This window comes from Lepidochelys kempii, chromosome 22 (genome assembly GCF_965140265.1).
Source record: "Lepidochelys kempii isolate rLepKem1 chromosome 22, rLepKem1.hap2, whole genome shotgun sequence".
Taxonomy (NCBI): Eukaryota; Metazoa; Chordata; order Testudines; family Cheloniidae; genus Lepidochelys; species Lepidochelys kempii.
The window spans coordinates 11,885,231-11,904,932 of record NC_133277.1 but is presented as its reverse complement, the minus strand read 5'-3'; the positions used below and the strand labels follow the sequence as shown (position 1 = coordinate 11,904,932).

The 19,702-nt window shown below is 44.0% G+C and overlaps 2 protein-coding genes across 8 annotated transcripts in view; one reads left to right on the top strand and one right to left on the bottom strand.

Annotated features, from left to right (window-relative positions):
* Nucleotides 1–19,702, bottom strand: part of LOC140901775 (uncharacterized) — a 296,321-nt gene that overhangs the window by 35,723 nt on the left and 240,896 nt on the right. The gene's annotated exons all lie outside the window — the stretch shown is intronic.
* The window catches only part of SORL1 (sortilin related receptor 1), a 105,885-nt gene that overhangs the window by 73,466 nt on the left and 12,717 nt on the right, over nucleotides 1–19,702 (top strand). For 2 of the 3 annotated variants that reach the window (XM_073321245.1, XM_073321244.1), the window contains exons 30-39: nucleotides 614–748; nucleotides 3,239–3,394; nucleotides 4,100–4,249; nucleotides 5,691–5,819; nucleotides 7,764–7,890; nucleotides 11,687–11,856; nucleotides 12,660–12,772; nucleotides 15,220–15,324; nucleotides 16,454–16,526; nucleotides 18,436–18,518. In XM_073321245.1, coding sequence (XP_073177346.1) covers nucleotides 614–748; nucleotides 3,239–3,394; nucleotides 4,100–4,249; nucleotides 5,691–5,819; nucleotides 7,764–7,890; nucleotides 11,687–11,856; nucleotides 12,660–12,772; nucleotides 15,220–15,324; nucleotides 16,454–16,526; nucleotides 18,436–18,518 — 1,241 coding nt within the window. The remainder of the gene's footprint in view (nucleotides 1–613; nucleotides 749–3,238; nucleotides 3,395–4,099; nucleotides 4,250–5,690; nucleotides 5,820–7,763; nucleotides 7,891–11,686; nucleotides 11,857–12,659; nucleotides 12,773–15,219; nucleotides 15,325–16,453; nucleotides 16,527–18,435; nucleotides 18,519–19,702) is intronic. The other variant, XM_073321246.1, reaches the window with a different exon arrangement.

Sequence of the window (19,702 nt, the reverse complement as noted above, 5' to 3'; positions counted from 1 at the left end):
AGGCTACCGTGCAGTCCAGTGGCAGAACTGCAAACAGAATTCGGGTCTCCTGAATGCCAGTCCCGTGTTTATCCACTAGACCGTGCTGCCTCCCATGACCATATCCACTGAATTCTTGATAATCTGATATCGGGCCTTCTCTATACTGTGGTTGACTTGAAGCCATATGTGAGCACATTTGCTGCACAGATTCCCAGTCCAGTCTTATATCTGAGAGCAGGGTTAGTAATTATTCCCTGCAAGCCTTAGGAAAACATGCACAGCCAACCGCATGTTCAGACTGTGTTAGCCACGTTTTCCACTCCATTCCCCCCTACCTCATCTCTTGCCTTACTGTGCGCGATCTGGTTTTCAATGGTAAGCTCCATGGAGCAGAGGCTGTTTCTATTCCCTGTCCATACACCATCTAGCCCACTTCGGGAGCTGCGTAAATAACAATGACAAAACCCTAGTGGAGATTGTGAGGGATGGGGGTTTGCTTATCAGGAAAACAGCACTGCTTCTGTGAGCTATGGAGCACCACTAGTCAGGCTTCACCTTTAGGATGGACAGAGCCTGGGTCACCGAGGAGTCAGGAATGCTGGACCTCATGACAATTTCCTATCATTGTTAGAAAACCCAACGGAAGTGCCGAACTGCTCTCGCTACTACCAGTTCCAGTGTGAGAATGGCCACTGCATCCCTAACCGGTGGAAATGTGATGAGGAGAACGACTGTGGTGATTGGTCTGACGAGAAGGAATGTGGGGGTAAGAGCAAGGGTGGCTGCTGCCTCAGTTATCTGTTCCATAGATTATAAAGCCAGAAGGGACCACTGTGCGATCATCTAATCTGACCTCTTGCATAACACAGGCCATAGGACTTCCCTGAATTAATTCCTGTGTGAACTAGAGCACAAAGTTTAGAAAAACATCCCATATCTTGATTTAAAAATTGCCAGTGATGGAGAATCCGTTACAATTAGTGGTAAATTGTTCCAAAAGCTAATAACGCTCACTGTTAAACATTTACACCTTATTTCCACTCTGGATTTGTCTAATTTGAACTTCCAGCTGTTGCTATAACATTATCAAATTTTTGCTCCTCATGTAGACTGTGATCAAGTCACTCTTTAACTTTCTCTTTGCTAAGCTAAATAGATTGAGCTCCTTGAATCCCTCTCTCTAAGGCATGTTTTCCAATCCTTTAATCATTCTCATGGGTCTTCTCTGAGCCTTCTCCAATTTATCAACATCCTTCTGGTATGTGGACTGCAAAACCAAACACAGTATTCTAGCAGTGGTCACACCAATGGCAAATGCTGAGGTAAAATAGCCTCTACTCCTACTCAAGATTCCCCTGTTTATATGTCCAAGGATCACACCTTAGCCTTAATGGCCACAGCTTCACAATGAGAGTTGATTATTCACCATGACCCCAAGTCTTTTTCAGTCACTGCTTCTCAGGATAGAGTCTCCCCTCTTGTAAGTACGGCCTACATTCTTTGTTCCTCAATGTATAATTTTACGTTTAGCTATTAAGACACATATTGTTTGCTTGTGTCCAGCTTACGAAGCAATTTAGATTGCTTTGTATCAGTGACCTGTCCTCTTCCTTATTTACCACTCCCTGAATCTCTGTGTCATCTGGAGACTTTATCAGTGATGATTTTATGTTCCATCGAGCCACTCATTTTTAAAACAGCTGATACATCACAGTTGTAGCACTTAGCCCTCTGCTGAGTCCTTATTATTGCCTTGTTCAAGCAGTGAGTTCCATGTTTTACATTGATTGTAGCACAAAACAAAAGTACCCTGACTCAGTCATTTTTACACAGTATGTTTGTTTCAATAAACGGTACAGAAGCTTCCTGTCCAGCAGAGAATCTTTTAGCGTGGTCTACAGACAAATATGTGCACCCATTTCACATAATCTGTTTAGAAACCCGTGTAGTTAAATTGATGCAGTTCCCTAGCATAAAGAAAAGGAGGACTTGTGGCACCTTAGAGACTAACCAATTTATCTGAGCATAAGCTTTCGTGAGCCACAGCTCACTCCATCGGATGAGCTCACGAAAGCTTATGCTCAAATAAATTGGTTAGTCTCTAAGGTGCCACAAGTACTCCTTTTCTTTTTGCGAATACAGACTAACACGGCTGTTACTCTGTTCCCTAGCATAGATGCACCTAAACCAGGTTGAGCACGTTCACACTAGGAGGCTGCACAGAGTTAACTGAATTGGTTTTTAAACAGATTTAATGAAATCGGCACACATGCGGCATGTAGACCAGGCTCTTTGGATTGCGTGCTATCGTGTAAGCTGGTGGTCTTTGTGTCTGTTACAGCTCCTTCCCTCAGGCACAATATTGGTTAAGTTGAAAACTCGAGTAACATCAAAGCAGTTCCCCTTCCCCACCTGGGCTGCAGTCTGTAGAGGTCTTCTCCTTGCCTATTTCTCCTGCTAGGAGGAAAGCACACCCTTCCCTTAAATCCCCTGCTAAGTTGTGTGACAGACAGGTAAGCCCTTCATCCTTTCCTGACTGTTTTATCTGGTCAACAAGGCATCTGGGCTGTCTTGATCAAGGCCCCAATGCTGCAATCAGATCTGTTTATGGAAAAACCTTGATTTCAGTGGAACCTTGGGATTATATAAGGGTCCTCCCAGGTAGATCTTTTTTTTGATCTGATTTGCGGGACCATGGCTTTAGCATGTGGAGAGGGTTTCTGTGCTGAGCCAGAATGCATACTTTGTCTGTGTTGACCTACTGGAGTTCTCTGCGCTGACGAGGCTGTGGCTTGTCTGTATCCACTTATGGGGAGGGCGCATAGGAGCAGACCCATGTATATTGGAAGCTGCTATAGGGAAATGTCTGCAGGAAATCTAGGGGGCAGTAGAATAGTCTGCATCCTGCAGGGACCAAGGCTACAAAGCTCACTGCAATCACTGTGCACCTTCCCGCACTTAAAGTGGTACTACCCTTTTAAAAACACACCAGTAAGATGCATCACTGTGTTTTCACCCTCAGGTTCCTGTCCTTTGACTGCAGCTTTGTTTTATGTTTAGGTCTGGCTCTCGGAGCCAGCTTTGTGCTGCTAGAATAAAAACACTGTGCTTGTGACATATTCCCCATCCTCCTCCTTTTCCAACTGATGTCCTGGGATTTTGCCTTTCAGTCTCCTAGGAACAGAAAAAGCTTTTAGCACATAATCAGACGTAGGAACATGTCCAGTAAGATCAACTCTCACTGGTTTATTTTTAGGTTCACAGATCCTTCCCTTTACGACATCCGCCCCAGTGACGTGTTTACCTAACCACTTCCGTTGCAACAGTGGCGCGTGCATCATGAACAGCTGGGTTTGCGATGGATATCAGGACTGCACAGATGGCTCAGATGAAGAAGCCTGCCCTACTTTATGTAAGGTTTTCTCCTTCCCTGCTGCTTCGTTTTACACTCAGTGGTGGATATTCCCTGCAGATGTGTTCCTGAGAAATAAAGCCCCAAATGTAAATGTTAGAAAAGATTTGGGCCAAACTATATGCTGGGTGAAAGGGTGCCAATCTGTTCATTCACATGGACTTGCACCCACTTGTAGCAGGAGAGAATTTGGCTCACTCACTCTGAGTTCTGAGAATCAGTGGAAATATTTGCCATGGAGCAGTGGCTGCTTAGAAAACACATCTCTGTCCCAGCTCAAAGTAGGTTGTTACATGCTTGCAGCCATAACAATCTCTGATTGTGTATAGGAAGAGACACCTTTCAGGTGGGAGCGAGCTGCGGTTGGTTCCTTTCCAGACTTAGAAGCCTGAGCACATGCCAGCATCTCCATTTGTAGGTTGCCTTTAGAGTAGCAGGCCAGCTTTTGCACTGTAACCCCTGAAACAGTGAGGGGAGCTGGCCCTGGTTAGGACATATGGGATTTGGTAAAGGAGGCAGCGGTGGATTTAGTTACTTCTTTATACAGGAAGCGGCTGCCATCTGGTGGAGTGGGGAGATGCAAACCGATTCTGAACTAGAGGAACCAATAGACAACTCAGTCTGTCAGTCATTGCCATTGCCCAGTGGGGGGGTTCTGCTATTGCTTGTGTAGTTTGCTGACTATTCTCTTCCTCTGGTTCCCAGTAGTCAACGTAACTGCGACTTCCACCACCTCCCTCGGCCGGTGCAGCAGGTTTGAGTTTGAGTGTCAGCAACTGAGGAAGTGCATCCCTAACTGGAAGCGATGTGATGGCTTGAGAGACTGCCAGGATGGCACAGATGAAATGAACTGTCGTAAGTGCTCATTTCCCACAGGCTGAGCGGTGCTTTAGCTCTCTCTGAGCAAGGCTTTCTTTAAAGAAAAGACCACAGAACATCGCGTCAGTGCAAGCGGAATCCATGCTAGTGGTATGCAATGAATAATGCACTGTAATGCATTTAGTGCAGTACCAAAGTAAAAACAGACACACATTTATTAGCAGTATTACGGTAGCGCCTAGTTTAGAGCATCACGGTACTAGATGCTGTACAGAGTTAGTGCAAGATGGTCCTTGCCCCCATAGAGCTCATTATCTCTACAGACAAGGTAGACAAAGAGCAGAAGTGGAAATGTGCACAGAGAGAGGAAGTGATTTGCGCAAATTCACACAGCAGGCCAAGGGCAGAATAAGAAGTAGAGCCCAGTTCGTGTGACTCTTAGCCTACTGCGCTAACCACTAGACAAGACTGCCCTCTTTATATGGCTTTAACATCAGAGAAATAGCAAGGGTATGTTGCGAAAAGACTAATGCTTGGGTGTCTGTTCCTCCCTCCAATTGGAAAAATAAGTTTTGAGTGAGATTCAGTTTGTGTCTGTTTATAACATCATACCCTGACAATGTTATATGACTTGATCAGAAAACATTAATTAAAACAGGATGGTAGTTGGTAGCTTCATAGTGTGATATTGCTCTCATTGGGAGTTTTGCTATTGACTTCACTGGGGCACTGTCAAGTTCTTGCTGGCCTCGTGTGAAAATGTGATAAGGATATGGAAAACAATACAAAGGCGGATGTCACATTCAGAATTCACGCGGCGGGGAAATATATGTGAATATATATATTAAGTACAGACAGAAAGATATAGCACCAGATTTTCAGACATGCTCAGAGAACTATTGGAGCTGCTGGGGGCTGAGCACTTTTGAAAATCTGACTCAGTGTTTGAAAATTGGGCTTAGAGACTCAAACAAACGTGGGCACCTTTTTAGATGCCAGACTGCCATTTTGCCTCAACTTCCCAAATTTGAAAATTAAGCTCAGTCCCTTCATCTATAGAGAGATGCATTAAAATTTCTGTTTTTATGCTAAAAGCTCACAATAAAACCATTACCTATCCCTTGCTTTTTTAAAAATTACCGTTTGGCACAACTGAAGATTAGTTTCTTAACCTCAGGGTGCAAAATATAACCCTCCTAGAGCACTCTAGTTACCGGCATGGTTAGTGATTGACACTGTCATGCCATTCACCCCAGAAGTTCTCAGCAAGATGTTCTAATATGGACGTAGTAACAACAATAATTACAAATTCTATACTGGGATCACTTTACCCATGAACGAGATGCGGCCACCTCTGCATTTCAGTATGGCTGCGGTTTAGCGTCATGCTTGACAGCACTGTGTGAGATGTTCCGGACAGGAAACTTGTAAATGAGCTCTCCTGCTTTGAATCATGCAATGCTTTTCCATCTTCCAGCTACTCACAGCACACTATCATGCCCGAATGGTTATAAGTGTGAAGATGGGGAAGCCTGTATCATGACAACAGAACGGTGTGATGGATTTCTGGACTGTTCAGATAGTAGCGATGAGAGAAACTGCACCGGTAAGTAAATGCACTGACATGGAAGTTCTCATTTTTTCCATAGCACAGACCACATTATTATACAGACATTGTCTCACGGGTGCCTGTCCTTCATTCACAATCACCTTGATCAACCCTGCTTTGTTCACAGTCGTATGGTCCATCTCCCCTCCCGCTCACAATCGGACACCTCCCTTCCTGCTTCCACACACATAATTTCCTTCAATGCATCTACAGCAATTGCAGACGCAGGCAAATAACATTAGTCATTTAGCGGCATACAAATACAGGACATTCCCTGATTAGCACAGCCAATAAGTGGGTGCGTTTTGCCCACTGTGTCCTGCTCTGAAAATATATCCCGGAGTGCACAGGCACAGAGCTAAACTCCCTCGCTCCCCCACTTTCAGTTTCCCCCTCCATCATTACCCCTGGAGCCAGACGTGTTACACGTTGATTGGAAGTCCTGGTCCGTTCTGGGTAGATAATAACAACATCGATCACTGTCTTTTCCCAGATGTGGGATTCAGCCATTTTCCCAGTAAACTGCTCGGGGTACTGAACATCAATCAGTTTGTAGTTCTTTAATTAAATATTGATTCTGAGAAGCGGCCCAGACTGGGGGCCAAGGAGCCACTGAGACCCACAGCTGGGCTGGAATGCTGAAGTGAGGCAAGAAACCCTTGCTTTATTTTGCTAGTCTTGCTGGTGCTGGGAGATTTCATCTCCTCCCCCATAGGCTGGTAGGCTCATTGGTTTAATTTTCAGATGATTAGGAAACTATCAGGAGCAACTCAGAGCTCTCTGTTTAGTTTCCCTAATAAACTGGAAATGAAACCAGTGGGCTAAGTAGGGTCCTGGGAGCGGAGCTGGAGTCCACAGCTCAGAGGCCTGGCAGCTGAGCAATGGGGGGGGGGGGAGTGGGACACAGAGCGCGACAGACTGCACATAAAGGGGAATAAGGTGGCCTGCAGATATGGGGGGGGGGGGGGTTGTATTTGCAGTGAGTGGAGAGTGTGGAACTACCAGACATTCGTTAGCTTTGATAATATTTCTAGGGCTTTCCAGCTGAGGATCTCACAGTACTTAATGAACAGCTGGCGATTAAGCCTCATGTGTTTCAGATGGAGAAAGTGAAGCACAGAGAAGGGCAGGGCACTAGCTAGAATTAGAAACGAGTGTCCTGGTTGCAAGTCCCCTGTTGCAGCCGCTAGAGCGCGCTGCCTTCCACAGAGCCGAACTGTAGAGCTGATTGGCAGCCCGGCTTACTCGGACATTGAGCCTCGCACACATTCTCCAATAAGGAGAAAGAAGCAGGTGACCTAAAGGAATAAATGACACTATCTGAACACTGCTGGTTAGCACCAGCTATCTGTCTAGACGCTTACGCAGCCCTCAGCGCTGTATTATCCAAGTGTCCCACAAACATCAGTGAATGGATCCTCCCAGCATGTCTGTGTGGTAATGAAGTGCAATTTTCCTCTTTTTTACAAGTGGGGAAACTGAGGCACAGAGAAACTAAATGACTGGCCCAAGGTCACAGAGGGAGACTCTGGCAAAGCAAGCTACAGAATCCAGATCACCTGAATCTCACTGCCTTGGCCCCAAGACCAGCCTTCTTCGCCATCCTCCCTCTGTGTTCTCGGCATTATAAAGAAAAGCGTGCAGAAAAGGTCCATGATCCGGACAGTTCACAAGCTTTGTAGAGATTCATGACCTAGAGGTGTTCCACAAGTAGAGAAGTGACTTCTTAGATCAGATTGGTGAAAAGGGCCAATCCAGGACCGTTAATGCTCTTCTGAATAATTTCAGATGGTGCTTTGTCTGTGGGCATTGATTGTTTACGTGTATGCTTCAGTCTACAGCTATATGCACTGCTTCTGCCACGTAACCCTTTGCCCCCTATTCTGTAAAGCACTGCTTTCATTTTCCTCTCTAAAATAGTATTTTCTATTGTCTGCATAGATGACACAATTGTGTACAAAGTCCAGAATCTCCAGTGGACGGCTGATTTCTCTGGTGAAGTCACTTTAACGTGGGCTCGACCTAAAAAAATGTCCTCAACATCCTGTGTGTATAATGTCTATTACAGGTAAATTGCACGAATCTTGATTATTTTTTTTTATCAGATGAAGCATGTGAGTAGTCCTAAATTCATTGTGACTACTCATGTTTAAAAGCAGGGTAGATAAAAATCTGTGACACTTTAATTGAGATCAGATTTTTTTTCATTTTGTTATTTAAATTATAAGTTGTTTTTGTTTAAAGTGAAATCTGAATTTAATACAAAACACATTAAGGCCAAAATTTATTATAATAGCTTACAATATTTAAATACAATTTTAATACAAGATATATACGATAAATCCATGAGCCTCTATCAAAAACTTTGAGTTAAAGGATGCTTTTCTATACAAAGAAAATTGGGGAAAACTTTTGAGGTCAGGCTTTATAAATAAGGTGCAATAGCTCAGCCTAAGTAACAAAGGAGATGGTCTCATTTTCAAGAGGCTCTGGTGAGACTAGGCACTTAAGGGCCAGTCACTTTCACTTAGGCATATTTGAAAATTTTCCCAGGCTGACCTGAAATAATGTTTAATCAGCTTACTACACAGCTAACCCCTCTGTTTAATAAATCATGTAGTTGTAAATGTGAAACATATTTTGATAAAGGAAGTTTATGCATCCAAAATATGCAAGGCTGCTTTGTTTAATACAAATATTTGTATATACCATTTTGTGTTAAATTGCAGTTACCATTCTCATCATAAGAAAAAAGTTAAGTATCAAGTAAACAAGCAATATATCTTTTACCATTTTCTAACATACTAACATGTACAATAAATAAGAATCTGAAAATATTAAGCTATGTAATTGCTGAAATAAATGTATTTAGTTATAGTGTGCCCCCTGGATAGCAAAAAAGATGTACCAAATCATAGAATCATAGAATATCAGGGTTGGAAGGGACCTCAGGAGGTCATCTAGTCCAAACCCCTGCTCAAAAGCAGGACCCATCCCCAATTAAATCATCCCAGCCAGGGCTTTGTCAAGCCTGACCTTAAAAACTTCTAAGGAAGGAGATTCCACCACCTCCCTAGGCAACGCATTCCAGTGTTTCACCACCCTCCTAGTGAAAAAGTTTTTCCTAATATCCAACCTAAACCTCCCCCACTGCAACTTGAGACCATTACTCCTTGTCCTGTCCTCTTCCACCACTGAGAATAGTCTAGAACCATCCTCTCTGGAACCACCTCTCAGGTAGTTGAAAGCAGCTATCAAATCCCCCCCTCATTCTTCTCTTCCGCAGACTAAACAATCCCAGTTCCCTCAGCCTCTCCTCATAACTCATGTGTTCCAGACCCCTAATCATTTTTGTTGCCCTTCGCTGGACTCTTTCCAATTTATCCACATCCTTCTTGTAGTGTGGGGCCCAAAACTGGACACAGTACTCCAGATGAGGCCTCACCAATGTCGAATAGAGGGGGACGATCACGTCCCTCGATCTGCTCGCTATGCCCCTACTTATACATCCCAAAATGCCATTGGCCTTCTTGGCAACAAGGGCACACTGCTGACTCATATCCAGCTTCTCGTCCACTGTCACCCCTAGGTCCTTTTCCGCAGAGCTGCTGCCTAGCCATTCGGTCCCTAGTCTGTAGCGGTGCATTGGGTTCTTCCGTCCTAAGTGCAGGACCCTGCACTTATCCTTATTGAACCTCATCAGATTTCTTTTGGCCCAATCCTCCAATTTGTCTAAGTCCCTCTGTATCCTGTCCCTGCCCTCCAGCGTATCTACCACTCCTCCCAGTTTAGTATCATCTGCAAATTTGCTGAGAGTGCAATCCACACCATCCTCCAGATCATTTATGAAGATATTGAACAAAACCGGCCCCAGGACCGACCCCTGGGGCACTCCACTTGACACCGGCTGCCAACTAGACATGGAGCCATTGATCACTAGCCTGACAATCTAGCCAACTTTCTACCCACCTTATAGTGCATTCATCCAGCCCTTTAACTTGCTGACAAGAATACTGTGGGTCCCACACTTTCCTTGGCTTTCTTCTTGTTGCCAACATACCTGAAGAAACCCTTCTTGTTACTCTTAACATCTCTTGCTAGCTGCAGCTCCAGGTGCGATTTGGCCCTCCTGATATCATTCCTACATGCCCGAGCAATATTTTTATACTCTTCCCTGGTCATATGTCCAACCTTCCACTTCTTGTAAGCTTCTTTTTTATGCTTAAGATCCGCTAGGATTTCACCGTTAAGCCAAGCTGGTCACCTGCCATATTTACTATTCTTTCAACACATCGGGATGGTTTGTCCCTGTAACCTCAACAGGGATTCCTTGAAATACAGCCAGCTCTCCTGGACTCCTTTCCCCTTCATGTTAGTCCCCCAGGGGATCCTGGCCAACCGTTCCCTGAGGGAGTCGAAGTCTGCTTTCCTGAAGTCCAGGGTCCGTATCCTGCTGCTTACCTTTCTTCCCTGTGTCAGGATCCTGAACTCAACCAACTCATGGTCACTGCCTCCCAGATTCCCATCCACTTTTGCTTCCCCTACTAATTCTTCCCGGTTTGTGAGCAGCAGGTCAAGAAAAGCTCCCCCCCTAGTTGGCTCCTCTAGCACTTGCACCAGGAAATTGTCCCCTATGCTTTCCAAAAACTTCCTGGATTGTCTATGCACCGCTGTATTGCTCTCCCAGCAGATATCAGGAAAATTAAAGTCACCCATGAGAATCAGGGCGTGCGATCTAGTAGCTTCCGCGAGCTGCCGGAAGAAAGCCTCATCCACCTCATCCCCCTGGTCCGGTGGTCTATAGCAGACTCCCACCACTACATCCCTCCTGTTGCTCACACTTCTAAACTTAATCCAGAGACACTCAGGTTTTTCTGCAGTTTCATACCGGAGCTCTGAGCAGTCATACTGCTCCCTTACATACAGTGCTACTCCCCCACCTTTTCTGCCCTGCTTGTCCTTCCTGAACAGTTTATAACCATCCATGACAGTACTCCAGTCATGTGAGTTATCCGACCAAGTCTCTGTTATTCCAATCACGTCATAATTCAAAATCAAAACGGTTATATCAACCACTGAGAATGCACCGCTCTTTAGAAAATAAGTGATGTACAAATGGAAAAGTTGATTAAAATTGATAATTTAAATCACTTCGTTTTAAATCAGTCCACCCTGGTTTAAGGCTAGACAGGCACTCTCTTAAGCACCTTGTGAAGTCAACTTAAAAATCTCATTTCTGTTTTACCTATTAGTGTTACCAACAAGACTTGAAATGGCTTTAGCTAGAAGAGATTACAGAAAAATTATTTGTCTTTGTGTTTTTCAGATTGTTTACCTTGTGCATTTGCCAGCATTTTCTCAATTAATACTTTCTAAGGCCAGAAAGGACCACTGTGATAGTCTAGTCAGGGGTCCTGTATAACACATCCTGTACAACTTCCCCAAAATAATTAATGTGTGAACTAGATCATATCTGTTTTTAAAAAAGCCAGTTGTGACATTAAAATCTGCCGGTAATGTAGAATCCACCATGACCCTTGAATTTGACTAGCTTCAACTTCCAGCCATTTGTGTGTAGTCAGTTTCCCCTTTTGTTTGTTTAGGCCTTTGTGTGGCACAGAGCTACCATGAAAGAAAAAGTGTCAAGAAGTTAAGGCAGTGTTGTAAAAAAATTTAGAAAGTGGCAAGTGTAAACCTTTCAATGACTTTTAACTCATATTTTGAAGCGGACTAGCTTTAAGTTAATAGTGTCTCGTTAAGCAGGCCTTTAAAGTGTCATTAGATGATGGGTGCTCTTAGAACAAGCTAACATCTCCGGCTACTGAAATACTTCCTGAGTTAAGTGGTTTTATTCTCTCCCACAGAATGGTTGGCGAAAGCATGTGGAAAACTTTAGAAACTCACAGTAACAAAACAAACAGTGTCTTAAAAGTCCTCAAGCCAGATTGCACCTATCAGGTCAAAGTTCAGGTCCAGTGCCTCAGCAAAGTGTACAACACCAATGACTTTATCACTCTGCGTACGCCGGAGGGCTGTAAGTGGTCTTTGCATGTTCTGTTCTAAATTCCTGCATATGTAACACTTCTAATCCGTCAAGTAGCCACAGCACTGTGCTTCCACAAAAGAGAAGATGGAGACGTGCTTTCTGAATAGCATCCCACAACTTTTTGCAGAAGGCAAGGGGACAGAGCCTCAGCTGGGGTAAATTTTAATAACTCCACTGATTCAAGGATCTGCCCCCTGTAATTTTGCGAATCTACCCAAAACAAAGGTGTTCCTGGGAAATTCATCTCCTCTTACAGAGCCATGAAGAGCTCTGTGGAAGGAATACAATGATGTCCCTCCATTTTATCTGTGCTTTTTTTGGGGTGGGGGTGGGAAAAGGTACAAAATAAAGTTTGATGCTGACCGCATTGGGCAAAATCCCGGCTTCATTGCAGTCAACAGAACAACCCCCGTTGACTCCACTGGGGCCAGATTGCACCCTCTAGTTACAGCATCTCTAAGGGATGAGTGGTACACATTCAGAGCCTGGATCCTCTCCCTGCAGATCTGCACACAGAAGGCAGCCTCCCACATGTGGGTCTCCACTTCCCATGAGCAATAGGTTGTTAGTTGCCCCTTCCGAGGGCACTCTGCTAGCTGAGGATCCATGGGAAGGGTGCACTCTTACATTGACTCCCCGCGCCCACTGGCTCCGTGGTGTGACCAAGCTCCAGTAGGGAATAAGTTGCTCACTAATATCTGGACACTTGTTCTTTACTTTTTTCCCCTTATGATTCTGATGAACAGATCCCTGTGGTCAGTCTGTCCCTAACTCGCTTGTTTCTTTGGTAGTACCCGATCCCCCCCTTCATCTTCAGCTGTCCCTAAAGAAAGAGGTGGAAGGCGTGGTGATTGCTCGCTGGGCTCCGCCCATGTATGCCCACGGCCTCATCCGAGAGTACATTGTAAGTAGTATTCTGCGACTTGTTCCTCAGTCAAGACCCAAAGCTGAATGGGAGCCCTGCATGTGCAGCAGAAGAAAGGATTCCTTCCTCACTGCAAAGGGCGTCAGTGGTTTATGGCTCTGGGAATTTGACCCTTCTGAACAAAACTATCTGCAGCTGTTCACTCATGGTGAAAATCACAAAATTCCACAGAGGCCTGTTTTATGCACTTAAGTGAGACTGAAGTGGCCAGAAGTATGTTTCGCTCCCCCCCGTGCATATACATACCATCTGCAGGAAGATTCAGCATAACTCAAGCCCTTAATACGGCCTGTGTGAGCCCCTTTGCACAGAAGTCCCAATTCAGCAAAGCACTTAAGCACATGTTCAATTGTAAGCATTGATTGAATCTCATTTAAATCAATAAAAAGAAAAGGAGGACTAGTGGCACCTTAGAGACTAACCAATTTATTTGAGCATAAGCTTTCGTGAGCTACAGTTCACTTCATCGGATACATTCTCTGAAACCTGACATTTAAATCAATGGGATTTAAACATATGCTAAAATGTTTTCCTGAATTATTACAGTTAATTACTTGTATTAGTGTAGCACCTGGGAGCCCTAGTCATGGACAAGGATCCTGTTGTGCTAGGCACTGTAGAAACACTGTAGAGCAGAAAGATGGTCCCTGCCCCACAGAGCTTACAATTCAAGTCATTGGAGATTAGAGTGAATTTCAGCTCAGTTAATTTAGATTGTGAGGCTTTAACAATGATGAGAGACGGAGTCGAAACAGGAGCAGAAGACACAGTGCAGTTATTGCAAAGATCATGTAAATATTTTTTTCCAGGTCCATTACAATAATACCAAGGAAGATGAATAAATGAGATTGAGGTGCGGATGTTGGAAAATTGAGTTTTATTGGGGAGCTCAGGCAAAATCGCCTCTATACATAGTCACTGAAATTCCAGTTCAGATTTAATAATGTAAGAAAGTCATCTGCATTTATTAGAGACATATGGGAGGACAGTGATTGTCCCTGTTTCTATGGGGTGGATTCCTTTTTCTTTCAGTTAGACCGGGGTGGGCAAACTACAGCCCGTGGGCCGGATCCAGCCCCTCAGAGCTTTGGATCTGGCCCGCGGGATTGCCCCCCGTGGTGCCGCAGGCCCCACACCTCTCTCAGAAGTGTTCGGCACAACATCCCTGTGGCCCCAGGAGCAGGGAGGGGGCAGAGGGCTCCGTGCGTTGCCCTTACCTCCAGGCACCGCCTCCCGCAGCTCCATTGGCTGGGAATGGGGAACTGTGGCCAATGGGAGCTTCAGGGGAGGTACCTGGAGGAGTGGCAAGGGCAGCATGCGGAGCCCTGTGGGCCCCCCACCCCCGCCAGGGGCCACGCAGGGACATGGTGCGGCCGCTTCCTGGAGCGACACAGTGTGGGACCAGGGCAGGTTGGCAGGGAGCCTGCCCTGACCCCGGGGCGCGCCGCTGCCATCCCGGAGCTACTTTAGGTAAGCAGCGCTGGGCCAGAGCCCGAACCCCTCCTGCACCCCACCCCCCAACTCCCTGCCTGCACCTCGCACCCCTCCTGTATCTCAACTCCCTGCCCTGAGCCCCGTCGCACCCCATACCCCTGCTGCACCCCAAAACCCTACTCTGAGCTCCCTCCCACAGTCCACGCCCCTCCTGCACCCCAACCCCCTTCCCTGAGTCCCCTCATACACCCCGCACCCCTCCTCTGCACCAGTCCCTTGCCCTGAGCCCGTTGCTGTACACCACACCCCCTCCCACACTATGTACTCCCTCTCGCACCCCAACCCCCTGCCCCAGCCCTGCATACAATTTCCCCACCCAGATGTGGCCCTCAGCCCAAAAAGTTTGCCTACCCCTGAGTTAGACTGATAAAAAATAGTTAAAAAAAAAAAAAGTTCAAAAAACTTGGCAACTTTAAGACGCACCTGTCTCCTAAACACAGAATAAATCCAACCTTTATACTTGTCAGAGCTGGTAAGATGAAGCTTGTATTAGTTCTTTAATCAATTATATTAAGGTTTTATGTGCTTGATGGGGCCCCTGAATGAATAGCCTTGTTGATCATTGATAAAGACCAGGTTCTGCCTTTGGGTACAGTGGAGCAGAGTGGAATCTTCCATCCACTTTCTCACAGGAGAAATGCAGCCAGGGGTCCCTATACGCTGCATAAAGGGTTCCACATAGCAAATACTGTAAAGACAGTCTCTCCCCATCTCTGGAGTTAGATAAAACAGGGGGAAAATGTTGCATGGTTTTGATTACAAGTGTGCTGTGTCCCACCCCAGATCTGAGCATTCAGATTGAGGGTTTGAGTTCTGGCCCTTGTGTAGTTTTAATGATCCGTGGTACTTTAAAGCTAGCCACCCATCCATCCCCCATCCCACCCTGTTGTATTGTTGACTGTGACCTTCCTCTGTTGTTTTCACCCTGTTAGGTGGAATACAGTAGAAATGGTTCCAAGGAGTGGTCCTCACTTAGAGCCAGTAAGAACTATACCGAGATTGAGAATGTGCAGGTCAACAAATTATACACCCTAAGAGTGAGTATTTTAAAAGCCGGTGATTCTAGGTGTACTGTACACATTCTCAAGTGGGTTTTCTTTTACTGGATGATCGGAGCACTGCACTGAGTTAACTGACAGACTAGTGCCACCGTGGCAAGTTAAGACACTGTATTGCTAAAAGTACATAGAAGGCCAGCACATTTGCGGACTCCTTCATTGTGTACTGACAAAAAAAGGCAAAAGTTAAGGCTCAAATTCTGTCCTTAGATTTTCACCCCATCCAAGAAACCCAAGTTGCAGTTGTAAAAGTCATCCACAGATGGCACAGTTCTGAAGTCACTTTGGTTGCACAGGATATAGGTCAGAGACAGATTTGGCTGTAATTGTATCATGGGGGAAAGAAACAGAACTGATATCAGTCTTCAGATATGTTAAGGACTGTTGTAAAGAGGACTGTGATCAATTGTTTTCTGTCCACTGATTGTAGGACAGCAAGTAATGATGACATCTCAAGGTCCCTTCCAGCCCTGTATTTCTAGGTTGGGGATGGGGCAGGAGAGATGCTAGGGAGGGCTAAAGGCTAGATCAAAATCAGACAGGATTTGAGTTTGAGAGGCAAGCCTGCAAAGCGAACACTGCGAAGAGTACAGCCTTAACTTGCCAATTTTCCACATGCTAAACTCTCATTTATATTCATGGCAATTCAGATAGCAGGATACAACCCTCATGAATCAAAGTTATTCTTACTGTTACTTGTATAATACCATGTGTGTGCAAGAAGCGGGTACCTTTTACTATATGCACGATCACTTCTGTATACAGGACACTTTCTAATAAATTGTTGGGGCTAAAATTACTGCCGGCATGGGAGTGCTAGGTTATACTGGGCAGAATTATTCCAGCCCCCCTTATTTACATGCTTTTTTGGTAAAGATCTCGCCATATACTGTTATCTGCAATGTATCTCAATAGATTACTTTAATTAACTCTAAGCAGCTCTGCTTTATCTCTGTTCACAAACCTTATAGTACCAAGTCATTAAACAAGCTGTTGTGTTTTGTTTCAAAGTCCATTTCTCATCAGTTCCACTGCACCAGTAACCCTTTTCTAAACTCATTCATTGTTCTCATTATAAAATTTTAACTCACCTTCTAATTTGAAAAAGGTTGCTGCAGTAACTAGCCGGGGCGTAGGAAACTGGAGTGATTCCAAGTCCATAACCACCATGAAAGGCAAAGGTAAACATTTTTCTGGGTTTCAGTTTAAATGGACTCGGACAACACAGAAAAAAACCTTGAACTTAAGCATTAGCATGAATCGTAGTTTTCTGTCTTTTCCTTAGTGATTTCATATCTGTACTGAATTGGCTGTATTTTGTATTAAGAGGAGCTATAGCATTTACATCTTAAAAAGAACAGGAGGACTTGTGGCACCTTAGCGACTAACAATTTATTTGAGCATAAGCTTTCGTGAGCTACAGCTCGCTACATCTGTAGCTCACGAAAGCTTATGCTCAAATAAATTTGTTGGTCTCTAAGGTGCCACAAGTACTCCTTTTCTTTTTGCGGATACAGACTAACACGGCTGCTACTCTGAAACCTTAAAAAGAACGTAGACTGTCAAATTAAAAATCATAGCTCTAGACAACCAAATTTCATACTCCCATTACTAATAAATCGTTTGGTTATTTATACTGAAGAACTTTTAAAATCTATTTGGTTGGGGTTGTTAGGCTCTGTTGATTTTGCCTTTTGCATTTCATGTAGCTTGTCAACGTAGGCGAGTCAGTTTCACTCAGGAGCCCATGCATTAGAACAAGGGTGCAATGGTTAGATTGCAGACATTGCAGGGTAATGTTTAAATACAACAACCAAACCCTGTTTCTGTGGTATTTTTTTAGAACAAGGTTGCAATGGTTAGGTCGCAGATATTGTTTAAATACAACAAAACCCTGTTTCTGTGGCATTTTTTTTAAATCATGAAATCATTTAAATTATCAAGTTTTATATAAACTTTTTTGAAATAAAACATACGTTTTCATCCCTAAATTGCTGACAGTGTCCTTTTTTAAAAATTCAGCATTAACTTGTTAGATCTAAGGCCTGGTCTACACTGGATGGGGAGGGGGTAATGTAGACAAGCCCTAAGTGCTCTCTCCCCATTGTAACAAAGACAGAGAAGAGGAAACAATGCTACTGAAAATGCAGTATCCTTGGTAACATGAAGAGCAACCAGTAACTAATTGTGAGAACTAGTTGGGAAAACAGAAGAGGAATAAATTGCAACAATTTTCATCTGCATTTTTTTAGCAGCTCTGCTTTCTCTAACCTCATTCTCCTCTCTTTACCCATTACTCTAAAGTACTGGTCCCGTCAGGTCTTACCTTAATACATTTGGAAGCAGAAATCTATCTTTCCTTCCACAATTAAGGCTTTTTGTAGCAGAGAGGGCAGTTTGCCTATCATCTGCTGTAGGGAAGGGAGGCATATTTTACAACACCTAGGGGACATAATAGCAATCTAAACAGATACAGTAGGGCAGCAGATGGGAAGTAAGATGATAAGACTGAACAGAGGTGTTTGCCACGCATCCTGCTTTTATTAAACTTTCCTTCAAGGGAAGGACCAAGGCCTTGGGGCCTCTTGGAAGAAATATGCTAGTGGTACTTGTATCTTTCTCAATACAATCCTGATTCTGCTTCATTGAAGTCAGTGGGAGTTGTGCCATTTACTTCAGGAGTTGCAAGAGCAAATAATTGCTTGTTCGAATTCACAAGCAATAAAAAACCTACATCCGATCCGCTTTGTCTTCATCCTGTGGTTAGAAAGACAGGGAAGCCTAGGGCTGTATTTTAGGATGGCCTGGTGTATAGGATCCCTTGCATTTAAGCAACCCCAGGTTAAAACAGTAACTTCCCTTTAAGATGTACCTTTCAAACGTCGGCACACTACTCCAACAGGTTCCTGTAGGAGCAGTGATGGGTGCTAAAAAGATTCGAGCAACTTTTATAGATGGGGAAACTCTTTTTTGAAAAACACCTTCAGGATAGTTAGTAACTGAAACTGCATTTATCCAGCCCCATAAAAATAGGATTGTGTTTTATGTTTTTGGCGTTTAATTCATGTCTGTTTCTTCCTTTCCCTTCAGTCATCCCACCGCCTACCATCCGTATTGAGAGTTGCAATGAAAACTCCATAAGTTTCACCCTGAAAGTGGACACTAACATTAAGGTAAAGTTTGAACTTCCTGGCTATAACCAGAGCAGAGGGAGCTAGATCAGTCATAAATATTTGGCAGGATATATAACATGGCTACACCAACACTGCAAACATAAACAAGAATGACAATCTGAGTCTTGTTTGGCCAAAAATAATCCTGTCCTCAAGCAAATGACCTGATTAGAAAACAAATATACTGTCATTGAGGGTTTGGGGTTTTTGTTTTAAGAATTATTTAATACTTAATGTGTAAGTACCTTGCTTCAGTCTGGTATTTACCATGTAATGAAAGGGTTCCCAGCTCCCATACAAAGGCAGAGGATGCTGGTAGAACTATGTATGCCTTGTAATTTAGAGAATTAATGACATCTCCTTATGCTGTGAGCTAACACAGTTCATCTCATGTGAGAAGGTAGGTCTACCTGAGGTAGGTGTTTCCTGGAGAGTTTCAGATGAGCTCGAGGGAAAGATAGAGAAGTGGGGCTTTTTTCTATCCTGTATAATCAGATTTCACTCAGAACACAACGAAGGCACCTGCACTTATTGCATGGGCTGTGAATTGTTTGATAGAGATTTGTATGTGTTGGAATCCTAAATAACAACAAGCCAGCAAAGCAAGAACAAAAAATAGCTTTCCCTTGCCTTCATCATTAAAAATCACAGGGAAACGGTTTTCCCAGCCTGCTAGAGTGAGATTTGGGGGGGAGGGGAATTGTCCTGTTTTGGGATGGGAAAAAGTCAAAATATCAACAAATTTTATGAACTGATAATCTGAAAAACACATTTCAGATTGGGTCAGTTGTTTTATTTCAATATCAAGTTTTTGTTATTTTTTTAACTTCTTAGAAGCATAAATTAACTAATATTTTCAAACAAAACTATTTTGAATCAAAAAGCGAAAACTTTTCTATTCAAAACTTTTTTTTTTTTTTTAATTTTGATTTGGAAGATTCGGCGAAACAGACGATTTCTTGCAGACAGTTTCGGTTTCAACAAATCAACATTTTCTGACCAAAATTCCCAACCAGCTCTATTAAAAACACTCAGCCCTTTTTCCACAATCTGGTTTCCCTGATGCTCCCCTATTATACTGCCTCTGAACCTTAGGGGAGGAAAGATGGGGAATGGATTGAGACCCCCAGAGACAGTGGGCTGGGGAGGGTAAATAAACTCCATTTTTGATGACACCAGGTCCC